Source organism: Neofelis nebulosa, chromosome 11 (genome assembly GCF_028018385.1).
Source record: "Neofelis nebulosa isolate mNeoNeb1 chromosome 11, mNeoNeb1.pri, whole genome shotgun sequence".
In the NCBI taxonomy this organism is placed as follows: Eukaryota; Metazoa; Chordata; class Mammalia; order Carnivora; family Felidae; genus Neofelis; species Neofelis nebulosa.
Window position 1 is genome coordinate 55,861,341 of NC_080792.1, and position 19,565 is coordinate 55,880,905.

Sequence of the window (19,565 nt, forward strand, 5' to 3'; positions counted from 1 at the left end):
CAAATATCGCCATTTTGACGTGGTTTTAAACTATCGCTTCACACATTCTCCCACCTGACAGATTTGAAAGACTTGCTAAAAACTCGCCCAATGTCACAAAGCTAGTGAGCAGCTACAGATCAAGTGTTCTTGCAGGGACAAATGGTACACTCGAAAGGGGATGATGGAAGAAATGTAATGAGAGATTGATTACAAATGGGGTTAAGAGAAATCAAGAAGGAGGGGGAACCTCCTGGAAAAGCCACCCTAGAGAGGTAAAGGAAACGGACATGAATGGGTACAGACCTCAGGACAGAGTGGGCACTGGGAGACGGCTGGAGCTGGAAGAAGGGTCGAGTTGAACAAAATACCAAAGGGATGTGGTGTGTGTGTGTGTGTGTGTGTGTGTGGAGGGGAGGGCTGTAAGTCACCATGACTCATGCATGGCCTTATAAATGGCGTTAGCATTTTTCTTTTTTCGTATCTAAAAAGTCTGGAGTCAGGTGTTTATTCTTTTTAATATGCAGTCCCTGTCAAAAAATTCCGTAGGCGCCATTCTGGGCACAGCAGGGGCATTTCATCGGCCATGGCATGACAGCTAGAAATTAGTCATTAGTTCTTAAAAGACATCCATTTATTGTCAAGCCTTAATTAATAGGTATCCAACTGGCCAGGACACTCAACTAGACTTCTGTGTCCCCTTCATCTTCTGCTCCCTGCCAGCTCACATTTAGGAGGAAGGGGCAATGACAAGCCAACACGCTAATATCAGAGTTTTAAAAAGCCATCTGTGCCCAGAGGAGCAAGCCCTTGGTAAGCTTCTGGACTCTGCCAGCCATGCTCGACTCCTCTCTCAATCCTCTGTCTTCTTACCTGTCTGTTGCCAACCTTTGCTGCTGTTCCGACCTGTAGTCTTCATGTGCTCCGACCTGTGACTGTCCCCTGACTCTGGCCTCTGTGATTCAGGTAAGTTCAGGCCCAGGTAACTCGTGGATGTGCCTGCTGGTCCCTCCTGTTCCCAATGGCCCTCAGATCCCAATGTGCCCCCATCCTCCACCGACTCCCATCTGCTGATAGTGATATGTGGGAAACTTGGCCTTTCTCAGAAATAGCTGGAACATGAGAAATTATTCTCCCAGAAGGAAGCCAGGCTGTGTGAGGAAGTCTTCAATCTTAGGGATAATTCCTTCTATTTTAAAAATGTCAGAGGGGTGCCCGAGTGGCTCAGTTGGTTCAACGTTTGACTTCGGCTCAGGTCATGACCTCGGTTCGTGAGTTCCAGCCCCGCGTCGGGCTATCTGCTGTTAGCGTGGAGCCTGCTTCAGATCCTCTGTCCCCCTCTCTCCCTACCCTCCCCTGCTCATGCTCTCTCTCTCTCGAAAATAAACATTAAAAAAATAATGAAATGTCAGAACATCCCAATCATACCCAAAATATCCAAGTTGGTCAGATTTGCATAATCTATTTGACAATCTATCTGGGGCTCTCCAATCGCTAAATGTCAGAGGTGATGTCATGCTTCATGCTTCCAGTGGATCATCCGTATTTCTGGTCACAGGAAACTCCTCTTCACCTTAAGTCTAAGTTTTTAAAAGTTCAAAGCACCTAATGTTTGCATGTGAAGTGAGTTTTATATCACGTTTTGATGCGAAAGGCCCATAACAAACAGACTTTTACAAGGAATTTACTCCGAAAAGCAACTTTCAGGCTCTGTCCTGAGGTCAGTACACATTCCTGTCCATTTCCCTCACCCCCTGTATCCACAACAGTGTATAGTGAGAAGAAATATTAATACGAAGACTCTGATACATGGAGAAATCCTGGAAGGGTGTTCTGAATCATCAAATCAGAAATTCATAGCGTCATCGGCATTAGCATATTACCTGGTATTGTCAGTCTTTAAACATCGTCAAGTCACGTATGAACTACAGAGTATGAACTGATCAGACCAGTTTTCCCCAACTATTTCTGAGAATTGACAGGTTTCATACAAAAGAAATTCCATTGAATTCTTAGTTCTATCTTTTCCAACGGTTCAGGTTATCCTCGTGCTCGAAGCACCTGCTCTATTTTTAACCTTCCCTTACGTGTCACTTATACGATACAAACCAGGAATCGTAAAACTGGAAGAACCGCTTGATAAGAACTCCAGCCCATTTCCCCACCGCTTGCAGGATATCATAAGCCCGTTCTGAAAGCAGACATGCGCTCTCCATCTTGTTTTTCCTTTACCATCTCTAGACAGGAGATTCCCCACCACCCACATCCCCTGCTCCAAGTCACCCCCATCCTTCCCTCATCCCGCCCCCCCCTCTCCAGTCCTGTCTTGAGACTTCGGCTCGGCTCCTCGGGTAGCAGGATTTGCAATCAGAACCGGCAGGTGGCGCCCTTTGGTGACCCTCAGTCACGAACACCGGAGTGTTTCTCTTGGGACCTTCCCCCTTATACCTCTGCTTGTCTCCGTTAAATTGTCAGTTAGGTTAACGCTCCCACAATTACCAGAGCAGGGGGTGGCACTGGCAGATGGCAGCTGTTTGGAGTCATAAGGTGCCAGATCTATGAAGCATTCCTGGGGGACAGGCTTCCGTTTTCTGAGAGTCCTGCTCCTCGTCCCCCACCACCTTCTTTATCTGGTGTTTGCTGGACAGTATACATTTTTCAAGGATCGATTCCAGGGTCACTTCCTATATCTCACCTAGGAGATTTTTCTCATCTGGGTTTCTAATTTCCCTCCACCACTATTACATCTCCCCTCACATTCTATTGCATGCTGTTGTTGTTGCTGCTTTTGTCTGCCTGCACGCCTCTTTATGAACAGCTTTGTGTGGCCACGATTGCTTCTTCTCCAGTGCTTTTTGGAGGCTTTTTGAAGGGCCTGCGTGCAAGGCCAGTCTTGTGTGATTACAACAAACAAACGCTGAAGCACTTTGAGGGCCTCACTGCAATATTTTTATTATTGGTGCCTCCTTGGAAACTTGTAACTTTCTGCCATTTTGGTTATTCTTATTGGTGTTTGCAAGGCCATTCCAGCTGTGCCTTTACGACGCAGCTCCTGGGGCGCCTGGGTGGCTCAGTCGGTTAAGCCCTCTGACTTTGGCTTAGGTCATGGTTTGTGGGTTCGAGCCCTGTGTCGGGCTCTGTGCTGACGGCTCAGAGCCTGGAGCCTGCTTCGGATTCTGTGCTTCCTTCTCTCTGCTCCTCCCTTGATCATGTTCTGTTTCTCTCTCTCAAAAATAAACAAACATTTAAAAAATTAAAAAAAAAAAAAAAAGACACAACTCTTGTCCCGGCGCCCTTATTTTCATCTTGACCAGTGGCATTGCCAGTTGCTGCTTTTGTCATTTTGCCATCCTTGGTCTCTCTCAATATTCCCGGGAATCACTCCACTCTATCTCACAGCCTCCCAACGCGAGGCAGATAACAGTATTGCCCTGGGCACATTTAGCACTAGAAACATTCCATGTGTGACGTTCAGAATATGGTCTCAATAAATCCCCACAATAATTTGTCCAGGGATAAGTTAATTTCCTTTTATCAACGATGAATCACAGGTTAAGAGACTTGCCGCCCAGCAATCCTCAATTCTAAGTCATTGCTCTTTCTACCGGGCCAGTAGTTCTCAAAGTGCGGTTTGCACACTTTGACAGCAGCAGCACCTGAGAACTTGCCAGAAATGCTAATGCTCAGACCTTGCCCCAGACCTACTGAATCAGAAACACTGGCACTGGGACCCAGAGTTTCATTTTTTTTTTAATGTTTATTTATTTTTGAGAGACAGACTGTCCAAAGCAGGCTCCAGGCTCTGAGCTGTCTGCACAGAGCCCAACACGGGGCTCAAACTCACGAACTGTGAGATCATGACCCGAGCCGAAGTCAGATGCTTAACCAACTGAGCCACTCAGGTGTCCCATGGGCCCAGGGTTTCAATGTGTCCTCCATGTATTCTGAAGCAAGCTTAGGTCTGAGAGTCACTTCATAAGACCAGTGATTCTCCACACTGGCTGTACATTAGATTCATCTGGGAAGTGTTAAACAACAACAACAACAACAACAACAACAACAACAACAACAACTTTAATGCCAGGGCCCCACCTCCAGACCAATTAGCTCAGAATCTTTAGAGGCTCGGACTTCAGTATCATTAATAAAAAAAAAAAAAAAATCTCCAAGTGTAACGTGCCACTAGATGTAAGATCCTTGGCTCTGGATGATGCAGAGTCTATGTTGACTGCGAATTCCTTTGGTCCTCAAGAAGCATCCCCAGGTGGGGCGCCTGGGTGGCTCGGTTTAGCATCCAACTTCAGCTCAGGTCATGATCTTGTGGTTTGTGGGTTCCAGTCCCACATCGGGCTCTGTGCTGACAGTTCGGAGCCTGGAGCCTGCTTTGGATTCTGTGTCTCCCTCTCTCTCTGCCCCTCCCCCACTCATGCTCGGTCTCTCTCTCTCTCTTCTTCAAAAATAAGTATTAAAAAGAAAGGGTTGCCTAAATATATACATATATATGTATATGGGTGTATATATATAAATACATACATATATATGTATATGGGTGTATATATATACATACATACATATATATGTATATGGGTGTATATATATACATACATACGTATATATGTATATGGGTGTATATATATATACATACATACATATATATGTATATGTGTGTATATATATACATACATATATATGTATATGGGTGTATATATATACATACATACATATATATGTATATGGGTGTATATACATACATACATACATATATATGTATATGGGTGTATATACATACATACATATATATGTATATGGGTGTATATACATACATACATATATATGTATATGGGTGTATATATAAATACATATATATATGTATATGGGTGTATATATATAAATATATACGTATATGTATGTATATATACACCCATATACATATATGTATATGGGTGTATATATACATACATATACATATATATATGCCTAAAAATATATATAAAGAAGCATTCGTAGGAAAGGTATGACATGAACATAGTCAAGCACATAAATGGTTTTTCGAATTGTGCAATGCTATCAACCTGTTAATTCTGTGTATTCAGACAGTAAGTGTCCCAGCAAATACAGTAAATATAGCTAATCCACAAATATGTACATGCCTGTACAGATACACACCTTACCCAACAAGCAGTGCAATGATCATAGGAAGCGGCCTGCTTAGGTTCTGGATTCGATGCACACTTCTATGCTTGATATCAGGCGAGCTAGCTGCTCTATATTCACTGTATTGCTGACAATATTAGCTAGAGCCTCCCCCATAGAAAAGCACGAACCACCTACATAAGGGTCATCATACACATGCTTTTTGTTGTTGTCGTTCTGCCTCGGAACAAAGTGAAAATTGGCCCCGATACAGGAAGGACCCTAGCTGTGGTCACCGACATCACAAGGAATCGTAACAAGAAAAGGGGATTTTGCAGCTTCTGACTTCTTTCCCCAAGCTGAGGGATGTTTTTTTTTCTCCAACAGAGGCAATTAGCTATTTCTGTGATAAACTCGTTTGGGTTCTCGTGCACAGAATAAGTGATGCACGGTGTTGAGGGGAGAAAAGATGGGATAAAACTCCATTTTATATTCTACGAAGAATGTTCTCCTACATTCCTACTTGGTCATGTACTTTGTCATGGGTCTAAAGGCTTTTCACCTTTACAGTCTTTACAGCTGGCTATCATTCCCTATTTAACTATGAGTAAACTCAGCTCAAAGTGTCTAAGTCACTGGCTGATGGTGACAAAATTAGTGACAGGGCACAGGATTGCTGAGCCCAGAGTCGTCTTTTTTTTTGAGACCATACTTAGTTAAATATGGGGCTAGTGATAAGTGGCTCTATGCAGAGGGAAGCAAAAGTTAAGCAAACCCAAAGAAGCATGATCTTTCGATTACACTGTGGAAACACTGAAAATTGCTTTTATGGTTTACTAACTACTACCCTTCAAAAGCAAATATGCTGCCTAAACTGCTAACGTGCATTCAAGGCAAGGCTTATTCATTTGAAAAGATCCAGCATAGGGTGTTACTATAAATAACTTCATTCTCTATAACAGAAACTCATCTATCACCATTCTAATTAGTACGTGACCAAAGAAGTAAGTAGTTCACAAAGGCATCTGTAGCATTTGGTGACTGTAATAATGGCTTTGAAGTTCCAAGGACGCGTCACTTTTCCAGCCTCCTTCTCATTTACATATCTCTCACTCTCCATTATTCTCAGGCTCTAAATAAAGTTATTGGTATTCTTTCATAAACTTAAAAATATATATATAATAATGGTTACAGACACTCTCAATGACTAGAAAAATAGAACAGCACAGAGAAGAAAGAAAATCATTACATACTCTGCCCTCAGAGACAGGAAGTCACTGCCATCATTTTGGTATAGGTCTATGCATTTTTTGTGAGTAAACATTTTTACCTGCTTAACACCATAACATGTAAACTGTTTTATCTGGTTTTACACTAATTAATATGTTAGGATTATTTCCTCTATAAGGTCAGTATTTTACAATTTTGGGTGGTTCCACAGTATTCTATCTCATGTCATTTCCATTATTTACTTACAAATTTCCTCCTATTTACTGTTAAAAAAAAAAAAGTTGAAAAAGGTTTATTTATTTTTGGGACAGAGAGAGACAGAGCATGAACGGGGGAGGGGCAGAGAGAGAGGGAGACACAGAATCGGAAACAGGCTCCAGGCTCCGAGCCATCAGCCCAGAGCCTGACGCGGGGCTCGAACTCACGGACCGCGAGATCGTGACCTGGCTGAAGTCGGACGCTTAACCGACTGCGCCACCCAGGCGCCCCACTGTTAAACCTTTTTCATGTTTAGAAGCAACACTGAGCTAAATAAACATCCTCGTACATTAAATCCTGTACAACTCTTGTGTCTTATTTAGGAAAAATCCCCACAAGTGGATTTGCTGGGTCAAAATCTTTGTAAAAAATTTAAGAATAAGAATATGTTTTATTGATCCTACTCCAGACAAATTACCAACTTACACTCCCACCAGAAATGGCTTTTGCTTTGCATCCTCACCAGGCATGGAATTGAAAGGATGCTTTGGCCAATCGATCGTTGGAAAATTATATTGTGTTAAAATGTGCATTTCTTTGTCATTGCTGGTCTTTAGAGATCATTTTGACTTCAGTATTATTCAAGGGGAATGAGTAAGCCTGAAAGTCAGTCAAAAAAACATTCTAGCTCCTTCCTGTTGCACAGGGCACTTACGAAAATCCACATGGGGTGCCTGGGTGGCTCAGTTGGTTAAGTGTCTGACCCTTGATTTTGGCTCAGGTCACGATCTCAGGATCGTGTCGGAGCTCTATCTGGGCGTGGAGCCTGGGTAAGATTCTCTCCCCCTTCACTGTCTGCCCCTCCCCTGCTTGCTCACACTCTCTGTCTCAAAAAAAAAAAAAAAATCCAGGGGGCGCCTGGGTGGCTCAGTCGGTTAAGCGGCTGGCTTCAGCTCGGGTCATGATCTCGCGGTCTGTGAGTTCGTGCCCCGCGTCGGGCTCTGTGCTGACAGCTCAGAGCCTGGAGCCTGTTTCGGATTCCGTGTCTCCCTCTCTCTGACCCTCCCCCGTTCATGCTCTGTCTCTCCCTGTCTCAAAAATAAATAAAACGTTAAAAAAAAAAAATCCATATATTATCTTGGCTGATAAGCTCTTCTTTAAGCTTGTGCTACAAGAACCTGCTCCATCTCTTAAAAGATTACAGTTATCTCAAAGAAACATGACAAGCCACTGTGTGTGCATGTGTTCATAACCACACTCGGGAAGCATTAGCTCTTTTTCTTACCCTTCCTTAGAGTTAATCGGCTCTGATAAAAACTACTTGTTGAAATGAAATGTCATTTTGAGAATACAGTTTTACATGCACCAATGGCCTGCCACAAAATATAGTTTTTTTAAAAAAATGGAGTAATCCAATTTCACTCAAAGAGTAAATGCTCATTAAAACATAAGACCACCTTTATGGCAATCCAAGACAGAGGCTTCTGACACTGGTTAATCTACAGGAGTGAGACCAATAAAAAAGCTTTTAATGGAGGGTACGTACAACCCTCATTGTAATTCAGCAGCAATTGCAGATCCATGTTCCAGAGTCCATGTTAGTGTTTTCAAATTAAGAGATGTGCTGGCAAGAAGTCAGCAAAACGGAGGAAATGGATTACAGTAATTGTAAAACAAGCAAACAAACAAAAGGCTGACTAGTTCTACAAGGTGTGTGATCTAACTCACTAGGCCCAATTCACTCCATGACTCCAGAGAAAGGATCTTTTTTTTTTTTTTTTCAACGTTTTTAATTTATTTTTGGGACATAGAGAGACAGAGCATGAACGGGGGAGGGGCAGAGAGAGAGGGAGACACACAGAATCGGAAGCAGGCTCCAGGCTCCGAGCCATCAGCCCAGAGCCTGATGCGGGGCTCGAACTCACAGACCGCGAGATCGTGACCTGGCTGAAGTCGGACGCTTAACCGACTGCGCCACCCAGGCGCCCCATCCAGAGAAAGGATCTTATACATTGTTCTAAGGTTGGCAATTCTGTAAGTGAAGTTTCTTCAGGTCCCTGTGTGATCAGCCTGGGAACGCAGGTTACCAATGGTGACACCATATTGCTTTTAGGTTTGTGATTTGTTTTTCCGCTCATTTGAGAGAACCACAGATGCTCGTTTTCTTACAAACTGAATCTGAGAGCAAACTGAGAAGCAAAGTGTTTCTTTTTTTGTGGGGGAAATTGCTAACTAGGTGGAATTCTTCAGTTTCAGGAAGGGCGATCTCCAGGGTCTTTTCCGCACCCAATGCGATGCTGCATTTTTCTGTATTGGAGGTAATGGTTTAAGAAATGTTCTGAGATTACCTGAGAGTTGAGCAATGAGCACAGGCCAATTTTAGTTGGGATCTACCTTTAAAACTGTTGAGTTAAGGAATGTGAGTCATTAATAATCTCTGAATCTAAATTTGTTGGTGCTGCCGACAGAACATCACGATTTGCTTCTGATCAACAGAATACGGCAGAAGCAATGAAAAACCACTCCCTTGATTATGTTATGTTATAGAAGATTTGTCTTCCTAGCATACACTCGAGAGCCTCCTCCTTCTTTGCTGGCTTTGAAAAAAGTAAGCTTCCGAGGGTCCTACAACCACAGGAAAATGAATTCTGCAAACAACTACAGAGAGCTTGCAAGTGGATCCTTCCCCAGTTGAGCTAGCAGATAAGACCCCGGCCCTGGCTGACACCTCGACTGCAGCCTTTTAGAGGAGCCAGTAAAACCATGCCCAGACCCCTGAACCACAGAAACCGAGAGATGATAAACTCGCATTATTTTAGGCTGCTCATTGTATGGTGATTTGTTATCAAGCAATATAAACAGGTACTGATTTTGGTACTGGCCGTGGGGCACTGCTGTCATAAATATCCCAGAATGTGGGAGTGGTTTTGGAACCCCCACATAATAGTGGGTGCAGGCTAGAAAAATTATGAGCATAATAAAGGAAAAGAAACCTTAATAATGTATAATCTTATGAAAATGGATAAGCACTTATTGCTGGGGACAGAGGAACACGAAAACACTAGGCGTGGTTTTCAACAGTGAACACGGACGGCACGGCGACTATTGTTAAAACTGTACTGACTCTCTGAAAGTGGCCAAGACGGTAAATCTTAAAAGCTCTCATCACCAGAAAAAACATGCTGTAACTATGTATGGTGATGCATGTTGACGAGACTTATTATGATCACTTCACAACATATACAAATGTCAAATGATTATGTTGTTCTCCTGAAACTAACACAACGTTATGTCATTTGCACTTGAGTAAAAAAATTAAGATTCAAACCACTAACACGGGTACAGCTTGATGGATATAAACTAAGCAGACTGGGTGCAGTCATCTTTGGGAGGCTATGGACCATTCTCCTATCAAAAAAGTATTAATTTTTCTCCAAAAATTTCAACTTCCTATAATTTTTAAAACAATTTAATTCCAGTATAATTAACGCACAGTGTCGCATTAGTTTCAGGTGTATAGTGTAGTGATTCAACAAATCTATACATTACTCAGGGCTCATCGTGGTAAGTGTACTTTTACTCTCCTTCGCCTCTTTCACCCACCCACCCCCACACTCCCTCTGTCAACGCTCTGCTGGTTTTCTATAGTTAAGAGTCTGTTTTGGGGTTTTGCCTTTTCCTTTGTTCATTTGTTTTGTTTCTTAAATTCCACATACGGGTGAAATCATGTGGTGTTTTTCTCTGACTCATTTCACTTAGCATTATGCCCTCTAGCTCCAACCATGTTGCAAATGACAAGATTTCATTTTTTTGTGTGTGGCTGAGTAATATTCCATTGTGTGTGCATGGATGTCATGTATGTATGTATATATACATACATGCATGAACACACACACATTTTTACCCATTCATCTCTTGCTGGGTACTTGGGCTGCTTCCATAATGTGGCTATTTTAAATAATCCGGCAATAATCATAAGGGTGCATAGATACTTTCAAATTAGTGTTTCTGTATTCTTTGGGTAAATATCCAGCAGTGTGATTACTGGATCACAGGGCAATTCTCTTTTTAATTTTTGGAGGAACCTCCATATTGTCTTCCACAATGGCTGCACCCATTTGCATTCCCACCAACAGTGCGTGAGGGTTCCTTTTTTTCCACATTGTCGCCGACACCTGTTTCTTGTGTTTAGCCATTCTGACAGGTGTAAGGTGATATTTCATTGTAATTTTGATTTGCATTTCCCCGATGGAGTGATGTTGAACTTTTCATGTGTCTTTGGCCATCTGTATGTCTCTGGAGAAATGTCTGTTCGTGTTTTCTGCCCATTTTTTAATTGGATTATCTGATTTTTTTTTTTCTGTTGATTTGTGTAAGTTCTTTATATATTTTGGATACTAACCCTTTATCAGATATGTCATTTGCAAGTATCTTCTCCCATTCAGTAGGCTTTTAGTTTTGTTGATGTGCAGAAGCATTTTGATGTAGTTCCAATGTTCATTTTTGCTTTTGTTTCCCTTGCCTTTGGAGGCGTGTCTAGAAAAATGTTGCTACAGCCCATGTCAGGGAAATTATTGCCTGTGTTCTCTTTTGGACTTTTATGGTTTCAGGTCTCACATTTAGGTCTTCATTCCACTGTATTTTTGTGTATGGTCCTCAACACATTTTTTGATTAGCTTCAAACACAAAATGATGCTTCAGTTCCTAAAATGAGTAGGTAGTATTGACAATAAGGACAAATGGTAACTTCTTCATAGATAAATGACAAGAATTTGACCCCCTCACGAAGACTAAGGTGCGTGGTCACATCTAACAATTTTCAGGGGCAGAAAATCTTTTTAATTGAAGTTTTTAAAAAAATCAGCAAGTTAGGTAAAGTGTGACCCGATGGCGTATAGCCAGCGAGTGCATTCAGGCATTAGATTGGCAGTTGGTGATAAAAGTCTTACTCTCAGGCCCTGGCATGAAGGAGTTTGATGTGGATGAACTCTGGGAACACGCCGCGTGGGCCCTTGTAGAACGCACCAGCTCATCTGTTCAGCTATGGCGCAGGCGTGAGGGAGGTCTCGCTCTCTCTGGTAGATTAACGGCACCCAGAAACACTGGGGTTTATAGGAGAACCTCTTATAAAAAACCTAAAACTTTGAAAATGAGATTCTGTGGTAACCGGTTGTACTCGTTAAGGCCTTCGTAGGCAACCAAACATTTATGTGTATGTTTCTTGTTTCCCATCTCTGACACCTGGAGGGGTCCACACGTCCTCGTGTCACCCTGTACACCTTTTGTCCTGTAAAAAGACAAGCTCTCTATCATGCAGATGAAGTAGGCTTTGAGGTCATGCGAATGCTGCCTCTTGGCTAGATATATACAGTACTGAAAGTATTACACACAGAGAATTAGAGCTTTAAATGCATTTACCATTTTTATTTTGCTATGCAGAAACATACATTCACCATGGGCTGTGTGATGCAGTTGACAGTGTAATGGAGAATATATCTTTTTGAAGGCTATTTATAACTAAACACTAAATACTTTAATTACAGTGGAAATTCTGTACAATTTAAGGCTTGGCTCTGAACTAGATTGTAAATATGGACCAGATTTGGAAATAAAACGCTGTTTTTCAAGTAAAAGAAAAAAAAAATCAACTTAAAAAAACACAAGGAAGAAGGAACGAAGAAAGAAAATGAAGCATCAGAAGCCCAACAGGTTTTTCTGGGGTGAAATTTCATAATATTGTAAACTAACAAAAATACAGATTTTCTTCCCCAAATAGTGACAATTCACGTATATTTAGGACTTGTCAGGGAACTCTTGGAAGCTTTCCGGATTGGACGCAGACCAAAGCGAACGAGGAAGAAATTTCACATTAATATGCTAAAATCAGTACTACCCGGTAACGGATTAAGTCAGATACACAAAGCAGGATTGTAAGCATTAAATATTTCCAGACGATCGGGAGTCGTTGCTGTTTACGGGCGGAGTAATAAAACCAGGTGAAACAAGTACAAGATCCAAGTTGTTTACTGAATAAACTCGGTTATTGGCACATCTAATCTGGGATAAACCTGACACATCGGACCTAGACAGCTTCTAGCATTTTAGGGTCATCTTCGTCTGTCTGTAAACAAAAGATCTGTCACCTAAGAAACTGCAGTTTTGTTTAGACTTGGATAAACTATGAAAGGCATGGATTGTTTATGTGTTACATGAGATCACGGTTTATATTGTTGGTTATGAACGTGCAGGTATAGCTGAAAACTTAGACACTTGGTGGAAATTAAAAATGCTACTCTTTTTGTAATTTTATCGTTGCTTCATGCAATATCAGTTTCGTGATGCTGATTCGGATTGCTTTATTATGGGAAGATCTCTCTGCCAGTGTCTTTGTTAACGGTCAAGGTCAGTTCTTCCGGATTGAAATTTTCCATGGGTAGATACAAGTCAGTTGGGTTAGAAGAGGGGACTCCATATAGGCTCTGGTTTTCCTAATGGTTTGCATGACTGGATTCATGTGCAGGCTAAGTTATTCCTGTAGGAAAGAGATTTGATCAGTTACTCCCTGGAAAACACCCGAGAGTCTTCCTCAGATGAAGGCCACAAAACACCTATCGTGCAGGCAGGTTATTAAATGCACTTTTTGTCAAGATACTGTAAAATACCAGCCTAAGTCACGGACACGCATTCTCTGAAATAACTACAACGTCACCCACGTGGCGGAAGCTCACTGAAGAAACCTTTTTCTGCTGTCTTCCAGGTCATAGGACTCGTTTGAACGTAATGAGTGACCTTTGCATTATCTTCTTGGAGAGGCCACTCATCAACCTCTATGCCCTAAAGCAGTGGTAGAGAACCTCCTTATTTCCTTTATACACGTGAAGTGTTCAAGAGACTTCTATCACGTAAGCAAGTGTGCAGGTAGTGCAACTGTTGCATTCAGCATTCCGAGCCCTCTGGGGATGGTCGGGGCCCGGGAGTCCTTGCACGGCGGGTTAGTGTGTCTAACACGTCTGTGCGCAAGCACAAGACGCTATGTGCTCACGATACGAGCCAAACGGCCATTGAAAAGGCATGCACACGGTCTCCGCAGAAAAGCAGGAAACAAGATTGCATTTTTGCCTCCTCCCGAGGCACGATGCTATACTAAGAAGCAAAAAAGGCATCCCAAAGAATACAGAAAACACAAGACATCCAACATGGAAGTGAATGCCTGGGTTTCAAAGTAAGAAACAAAGCAAAAACGAGAGCATAAATAGGAGCATAAGCAAACATAGCTGCGGAGAAAGCTTCCAATAAGTGGGATAAGTTTTCTGTCCAAAGGAGAAAGGGGTACATTTTCCGAGTATTTGGAACGCACAAATTATACGTCTCAGAACAAAATGGCCTTAGTTCTAATTAGGCCACATGGCAAGTGAAATCAAATTTGACCTTTTGAATTTGGATAATGAAGAGTCCAGGGCATGGATGAAAAGGAAACACCAGTGAGGACATGCACGCAAAGACTGCTTCTTTCTTGATCCTCTAACTGGCAGAATATGCAAAATGTCCACAGTATGGAGCCCCCAAATGTGAAACAAACCAGCGCCTGTAAACCAGTTCTCCATCCCCTTGGTGAGCAGCCCTGCAAAATGCCAGTGAGAGAAGAAAGAGAGAGGAGGAGGCAGGGGAAGGAGAGAGGGGAGTGTCCCATGCTACATGCCAGCCAAGGCCAAGTCTAGAAAATCAGCGTCGCCTCTTACCTGGGGTCAATCCTCTCCGTCTTCCGGTGTGATCTCGGTCTCTTTATGGACCACTACTTTGGTCACTGACATGTCAGGGTGCTGCTCTTTGGCCTCTTTAATTGCCTGAGCCAGAGCCTATCCCCAGGAAATCACAGAAGGGCAAAGACAAAAAGGAGGTGGAACATGCATGATCAGTAGCAAGGTGGAGGCTGAGGAGCTAGATCTATATACGTCATTTACAAATGAGGTACAATGACTGCAAAAGGAATTGCAGGCTGCACACTGGAAAGTTAATTCCGAAAACGGTTTAGACCGCCTGACGGACTAAAAGAACAACGCTGGGAAGAGTGAGGCTGACCCCCCTCTGTTTCTCTGCCAGGGGCTCTGCCATCTCGCCCACACTACCTGATCGTGGTCAATGTCCGCATCTCCTGTGATGACTATGCGCTTCTCAATCCTCGTCTCTGAAATGCCTCCTTTCACAGTCTGCAAGGGACAGGCAAGTGTCAGAAATTCACTCACTGGAGGAACAGTCATTGTTCAATGGGGGAATTGGGAGAAAACGCTAACAGGGTTTTCAATAACATCATTAAGGACGGAAACGATTCTTTGGCAATTACTTAAAATGGTTAATTTCAGACGTGAGCCTGGAATGCAGTTTGGGGGTGAGGCTGGCCGGTGCTTCTGGAACACCTACCACGTGCTAAGCGCTGGAGTTCTGTGTTAAGCAAAAGGTACTGGGATGCATATTCCTAAACAGAAACTAGCACCTAAGGACAAATGCCCCAGAGACTGGGTGAAGAGAGCGCAACGCGGGCTCCTGATGTTCACAGAACCCTGGGCCTGTGCAGCTCAACCGGGAAGAAGTTCCGTGTGAATGCCTTCCTTTTACCTGTTCCCGCCCCACTTACTTTGGTGATGTGGGTGGTGGTCGTGGTACTGGTGGTTTCAGATGTGATCGTCTGTGCGCTCATCAGCACACCCGGCTCCAAATCGGCACCCGGATCGACCTGTGCGAGCAGAGGAACAGACACCGCACTCAAACGCTGACCTCTCCAGAGGTCTGCTGTGTTAGCTCAGGGCATTAGGATGACCGAGTTCTCTCTCACGACCACCGCGCTGTTCAGTCAGCACACAGGAGCTCTGGCTATGGGTACGACGCAAGCCAAGGCAGCCAGAGGGAACCATCCTTAAAACACCGGGACTTCAGAAAGGTGAGTCGTGTCTGCCTGAGCTGCTATTTTCCCTGACCTGTGGCCAAGGCGATAGGCTCCTGAGCCTTGTTCTACATTGTGAGACACAGGAAGACCCGCTTAAAGTCAGCTGATGTTTTTTTTGCTCGGTAATAAAGTTATGCTTAGCACCATGATCGCTCCTGATAGACGCAGCTTGGCTACTGGGCCCTCTAAGTCCGGCACATTAAGCATCACGTACTTAAACGCAGCAAGCCAGTAAATGCGGCAAAACAAGGTGCCAGGGCTCCAGCCTCGACAGACGGTCTTACCTGTGAGGATTCATACGTTATGGTTTTCGTTTCTGTGTGAACTACCGGCACTTCCTTGGTAGAAATTTCTAGCTTTACTCCTCCTGGTGAAACGCTGCCAAAGCTGATGGTTTCTGTCTTCACAGTCGATGACTGTACCAATGAGAAGTAGGCAGTGGCTATTACAGTTTGCACAAAGGCACGCTTTTGGGTTTTTTCCCCTCCCCGCCCCCCAGTGGATATGTATAAGCACAGGTTAGTATGAAATAAATGTTTATGTATTACATGGGGAGAGTAAGTTGAGGAATGAGGCAGACACCAAATAGATGTCAGTCTTTCAGGATTAGTTTTCTTTTTTTTTTTTTAAACATGGGAAGTTCCAGGTAAAGGAAGGCATTTTGAAGGAAATGTTTAAAAAACTGTTTTTGTGTTCCCCCTCCTCTACTGCATAGATAGATCAAAAATAATCAATCAGCCTTCTGTTTAATAACGTCTTAGAAAAAAGGAATGGATGCTAAGACATTAAGAACCTCCAACAGCATAGAATTCAGGAATCTCGGAGAGATAAAGAACAAAGTTCTGGCATTTGGCACCCGGGCAAGCACAGTTTCTGGGTAAGTACACTGATCAAAAAAAGAAGATTGATCAAATGTTCTATGCTCTTGTTGGCCACGCAGTCCCCAGGTTTACTGCCCATTACAGTAATTACAGCAAAGGTAGAAACCATTTCCTGGAACTACACGTTATGAATAATCATTAAATGTGTATGCACGTGACCCCAAAGATGGAAACCAGCATGGAGACTCCTGAGATTGCCATGCAAGAGGGATATAAGAGGAGAAACAAACTGCATTTGGAAAAGGTCGAAAATTCAACTTAGCTCCATCTTGATGCTTAACTAAATTTCGGGGCCTCCCACACCTATCAGTTTTACGTTAGTGCTGAAAGGAACATCAACTACTAGTTACCTCGAAATGAGGTTTTTGTTCCCAAGTTTCAGAAACGTGGGTTGCTGCACTCTGCTCCTCCTCTGACTCATGGGAAGCAGTGGCCGTTCCTTCCTGTTCGAGGACAGCTTTGCCAGCCACCTCCCCCTTTTCCTCTTTAGCCCCCTCTGTCAGGGCAGAGCCCTCCTTCCCTTTCAAGACAGAAGCATCAGCAGATGCTGCCTGTGCCGCAGCATCCACATCCTCTCCAGCTGCGTAAGAAGCATCCCCACTCGCATGCACATTCATGACATGTCTTTCCTCCACCAACACGGTTTCCTGCACAACCTTCTCGGTGCTAAGTGACTGGGGGTGCTGGCTTGTTTCCGGCTCTGTTTTGCTGGGCCCCGTCTTGGTTTCCGTTTTCTGCACGGGAAAAGATTGCAGGGTCAGTGTGACTTTCTATAAACCGAGGGTCAAAAAACCAGAATAAAAACAAACGCAGCCACTCGCCAGGACGCCTAAAGCCAGTGTCAAGTGCTTATGACCAGAAACGCTTATACAAAACATAAATTAGCTTTCATTCTTCCTGCCAGAATCTTTGATGCGTGCCCCCTGCCCCCGACACATACACACACACACACACACACACACACGCCCTCAAGCCTGTGCTATGTCCGGATAGCCGCAAAAGAAACGGGACGCAGTATAAAATGCAATTAAAATAAAACAAAATGAAAGCATCGCAGCACACTCCCATGGATTCTGGCAGCTTTCTTAGACCTAACAGAGAGCATAAAATGCTTAAAAAGTTAAATGCAAATTACAATTTCTCAACACGATTGCCTTTGGAATACCTGAAGCATGTTCTACTGGTGGGGCTAAAGGCCCACGACAGCTATGCCAGGCAGACACAAAGGAAAATAACCGACGACACCTCTGAGGCGTTTAAGGCAAAGCCCCTGGGATGCAAAACACACACACTGCACGCACACAGCCAAGAGGCATAAAGAAAGGCAAATGGGCAGAGTCAGGAACACCAAGGAGGAAGCAACTGGCCACCTGAACCCAGCTTTGAGAAGTAGAAGTAACCCCTCCTATGAATTCCGTTGGTTTTCTCGCAGAGTCTAATAAACTGAAGATTTCAGAGCCATCCATGAGCTTTTCGGCAGAAGACTGTTTAGTCTGGGTGAACAAAGAAACGGACAGTCAAGCACAGAGACAGGAACATTAGGCGGGCACATTCACATTCACGGCCGGTTAGACAAAACTGTAAGGGAGGAAGGGGGGAGGGGGGAGGAGGGAATCTACCAGACAAAGTTGGGAAACAGAAAAGAATGGGAAATAAAATAGCAAATTGAGGTGACCATGAGCTCTTGTTTGGTAAAGCAGAGAGAGTTATTAGGACATGGGCGGTGCTGGTTTAAGCAGACCATTTTCCCTTCATTGCAAGCCACAGCAGCACTATCACATCTCGGGATCGGGGAGCTGGAAATAAAACGGCAAGTGTTTTAACGCCTACGTTGGACTGCAGTGTTGATCTAACCATGACAAAACTTAAAAAGCTTGGGTTGGCTGCTCTCAACAAAAAGCCAAACAGCGAGAAGAACAGAAAAGTTTAGGGTGGAAGGGCAGTGCCTCAAAAAAAAAACGTCATGCTGGAATCTGAAACGGTGGTCCAAGGGAAAGGCACTGGTTACCACAACTCGAGATGAGGAGGACTCGGTAACGTAATGAGCAGTGGCCACGGTGAAGGCCGGTTCCTGTGAGTATCTCCACTCGGACAGGCTCTTCCTCCTGGGACCAAAGAGCCCCACTTTCAAGACCTCGCCCTCCATCGCTGGCTCCGTCCTGCCCGGGCGCGTGCCCTCCGGGCCAGCGTGGAGCGCTGCGTCCCGGCCCGGCCCCGGGGCTCTCTGGAGCTCGTCCTCTTCGGGGCTCGGCCGCCGGGAATCGGCTTCCTTGATGGGAGCCAGCGATTCGGACAGTTTCCGCTTGGGGGTGTGCACCTCGGGTCCTCTCCTGGATTTCTCATCGGGGGCGACGTCCAGGACCTCGTAATCGGCCGTGACCGGGATGATCTTCACCGACTCCGACAACGCTCTGTCCACTTTCTGAAGGGCTTCCAGACCGCAGGGCTGTACTGCCTTCTCCCCCTCCTTGGCCCTTCCAGTCATGGTTACGATCTTGCCGGATACGGTGTCGTAGGATTTTCCTAGAGTGTATATTTTCTGTTTGCTTTCTCCTTTCAATTGCATTTCCCGGGCCAAGTCCTCGAAGCTCTGCATTTCAATGGCACCAGATCTTAACAGATCGGCTGGGATGTCTCCGGTTCTACTGCTCACGGTCACCACCTTGTAAGTCACAATCTTTTTCGAATCACCATCAACTACCTCAGTGGGTACTTTGTCTACAATAACCCAATCCTCTGTGCCCTATATTTGAAATATAAAAGCTAAATTAGAAATGCTGATGGTCTCATTTCTAAAATAAGAATCCTTTAAGAAACCAGGGCAAAAGCTACATTGTGATGTGACTGCACAGGGCTGGTGTTATTATCTAATAATTCTGGTTGCAAATCTCCTCTTATCTGAAACTTACAAACTCTAACCTTCAGCTTGGAATACAGTCTGCACGTAGAGTTGCAATTTCAGGTTTCTTTAAATAGGAACATAACTTGGTGGTAAATTTTTGCAAGAATATACCGGGCCTTATGCTAAGCGTCTCATCATTTTAGATTTCAAAATTGAATGACGTTACTGAAGGTGTTGTACAAGTTATTTAGCTTGTGTGGACACAAAAAGACAGTTTTCCATGGTAACTAGAACACTGTGCGTCGTATCTGCTATTTTCACAAAGAACTTGCCAGCATTCCACAAATTTCTGTGATTATCA

At 43.8% G+C, this 19,565-nt stretch overlaps 1 protein-coding gene across 39 annotated transcripts in view; it reads right to left on the reverse strand.

The window, feature by feature from the left end:
- Positions 1–11,936: 11,936 nt before the first annotated feature.
- EPB41L3 (erythrocyte membrane protein band 4.1 like 3) overlaps positions 11,937–19,565 on the reverse strand; it is a 235,135-nt gene continuing 227,506 nt past the window's right edge. For 18 of the 39 annotated variants that reach the window (XM_058692632.1, XM_058692634.1, XM_058692623.1 and 15 more), the window contains 8 exons: positions 18,371–19,105; positions 17,733–17,855; positions 16,713–17,096; positions 15,766–15,897; positions 15,173–15,271; positions 14,667–14,747; positions 14,280–14,396; positions 11,937–13,072 (listed from right to left, as the gene is read on the reverse strand). In XM_058692632.1, coding sequence (XP_058548615.1) covers positions 14,286–14,396; positions 14,667–14,747; positions 15,173–15,271; positions 15,766–15,897; positions 16,713–17,096; positions 17,733–17,855; positions 18,371–19,105 — 1,665 coding nt within the window. In that variant the 3' untranslated portion in view covers positions 11,937–13,072; positions 14,280–14,285. The remainder of the gene's footprint in view (positions 13,073–14,279; positions 14,397–14,666; positions 14,748–15,172; positions 15,272–15,765; positions 15,898–16,712; positions 17,097–17,732; positions 17,856–18,370; positions 19,106–19,565) is intronic. The other 21 variants (XM_058692654.1, XM_058692653.1, XM_058692650.1 and 18 more) reach the window with 5 other exon arrangements.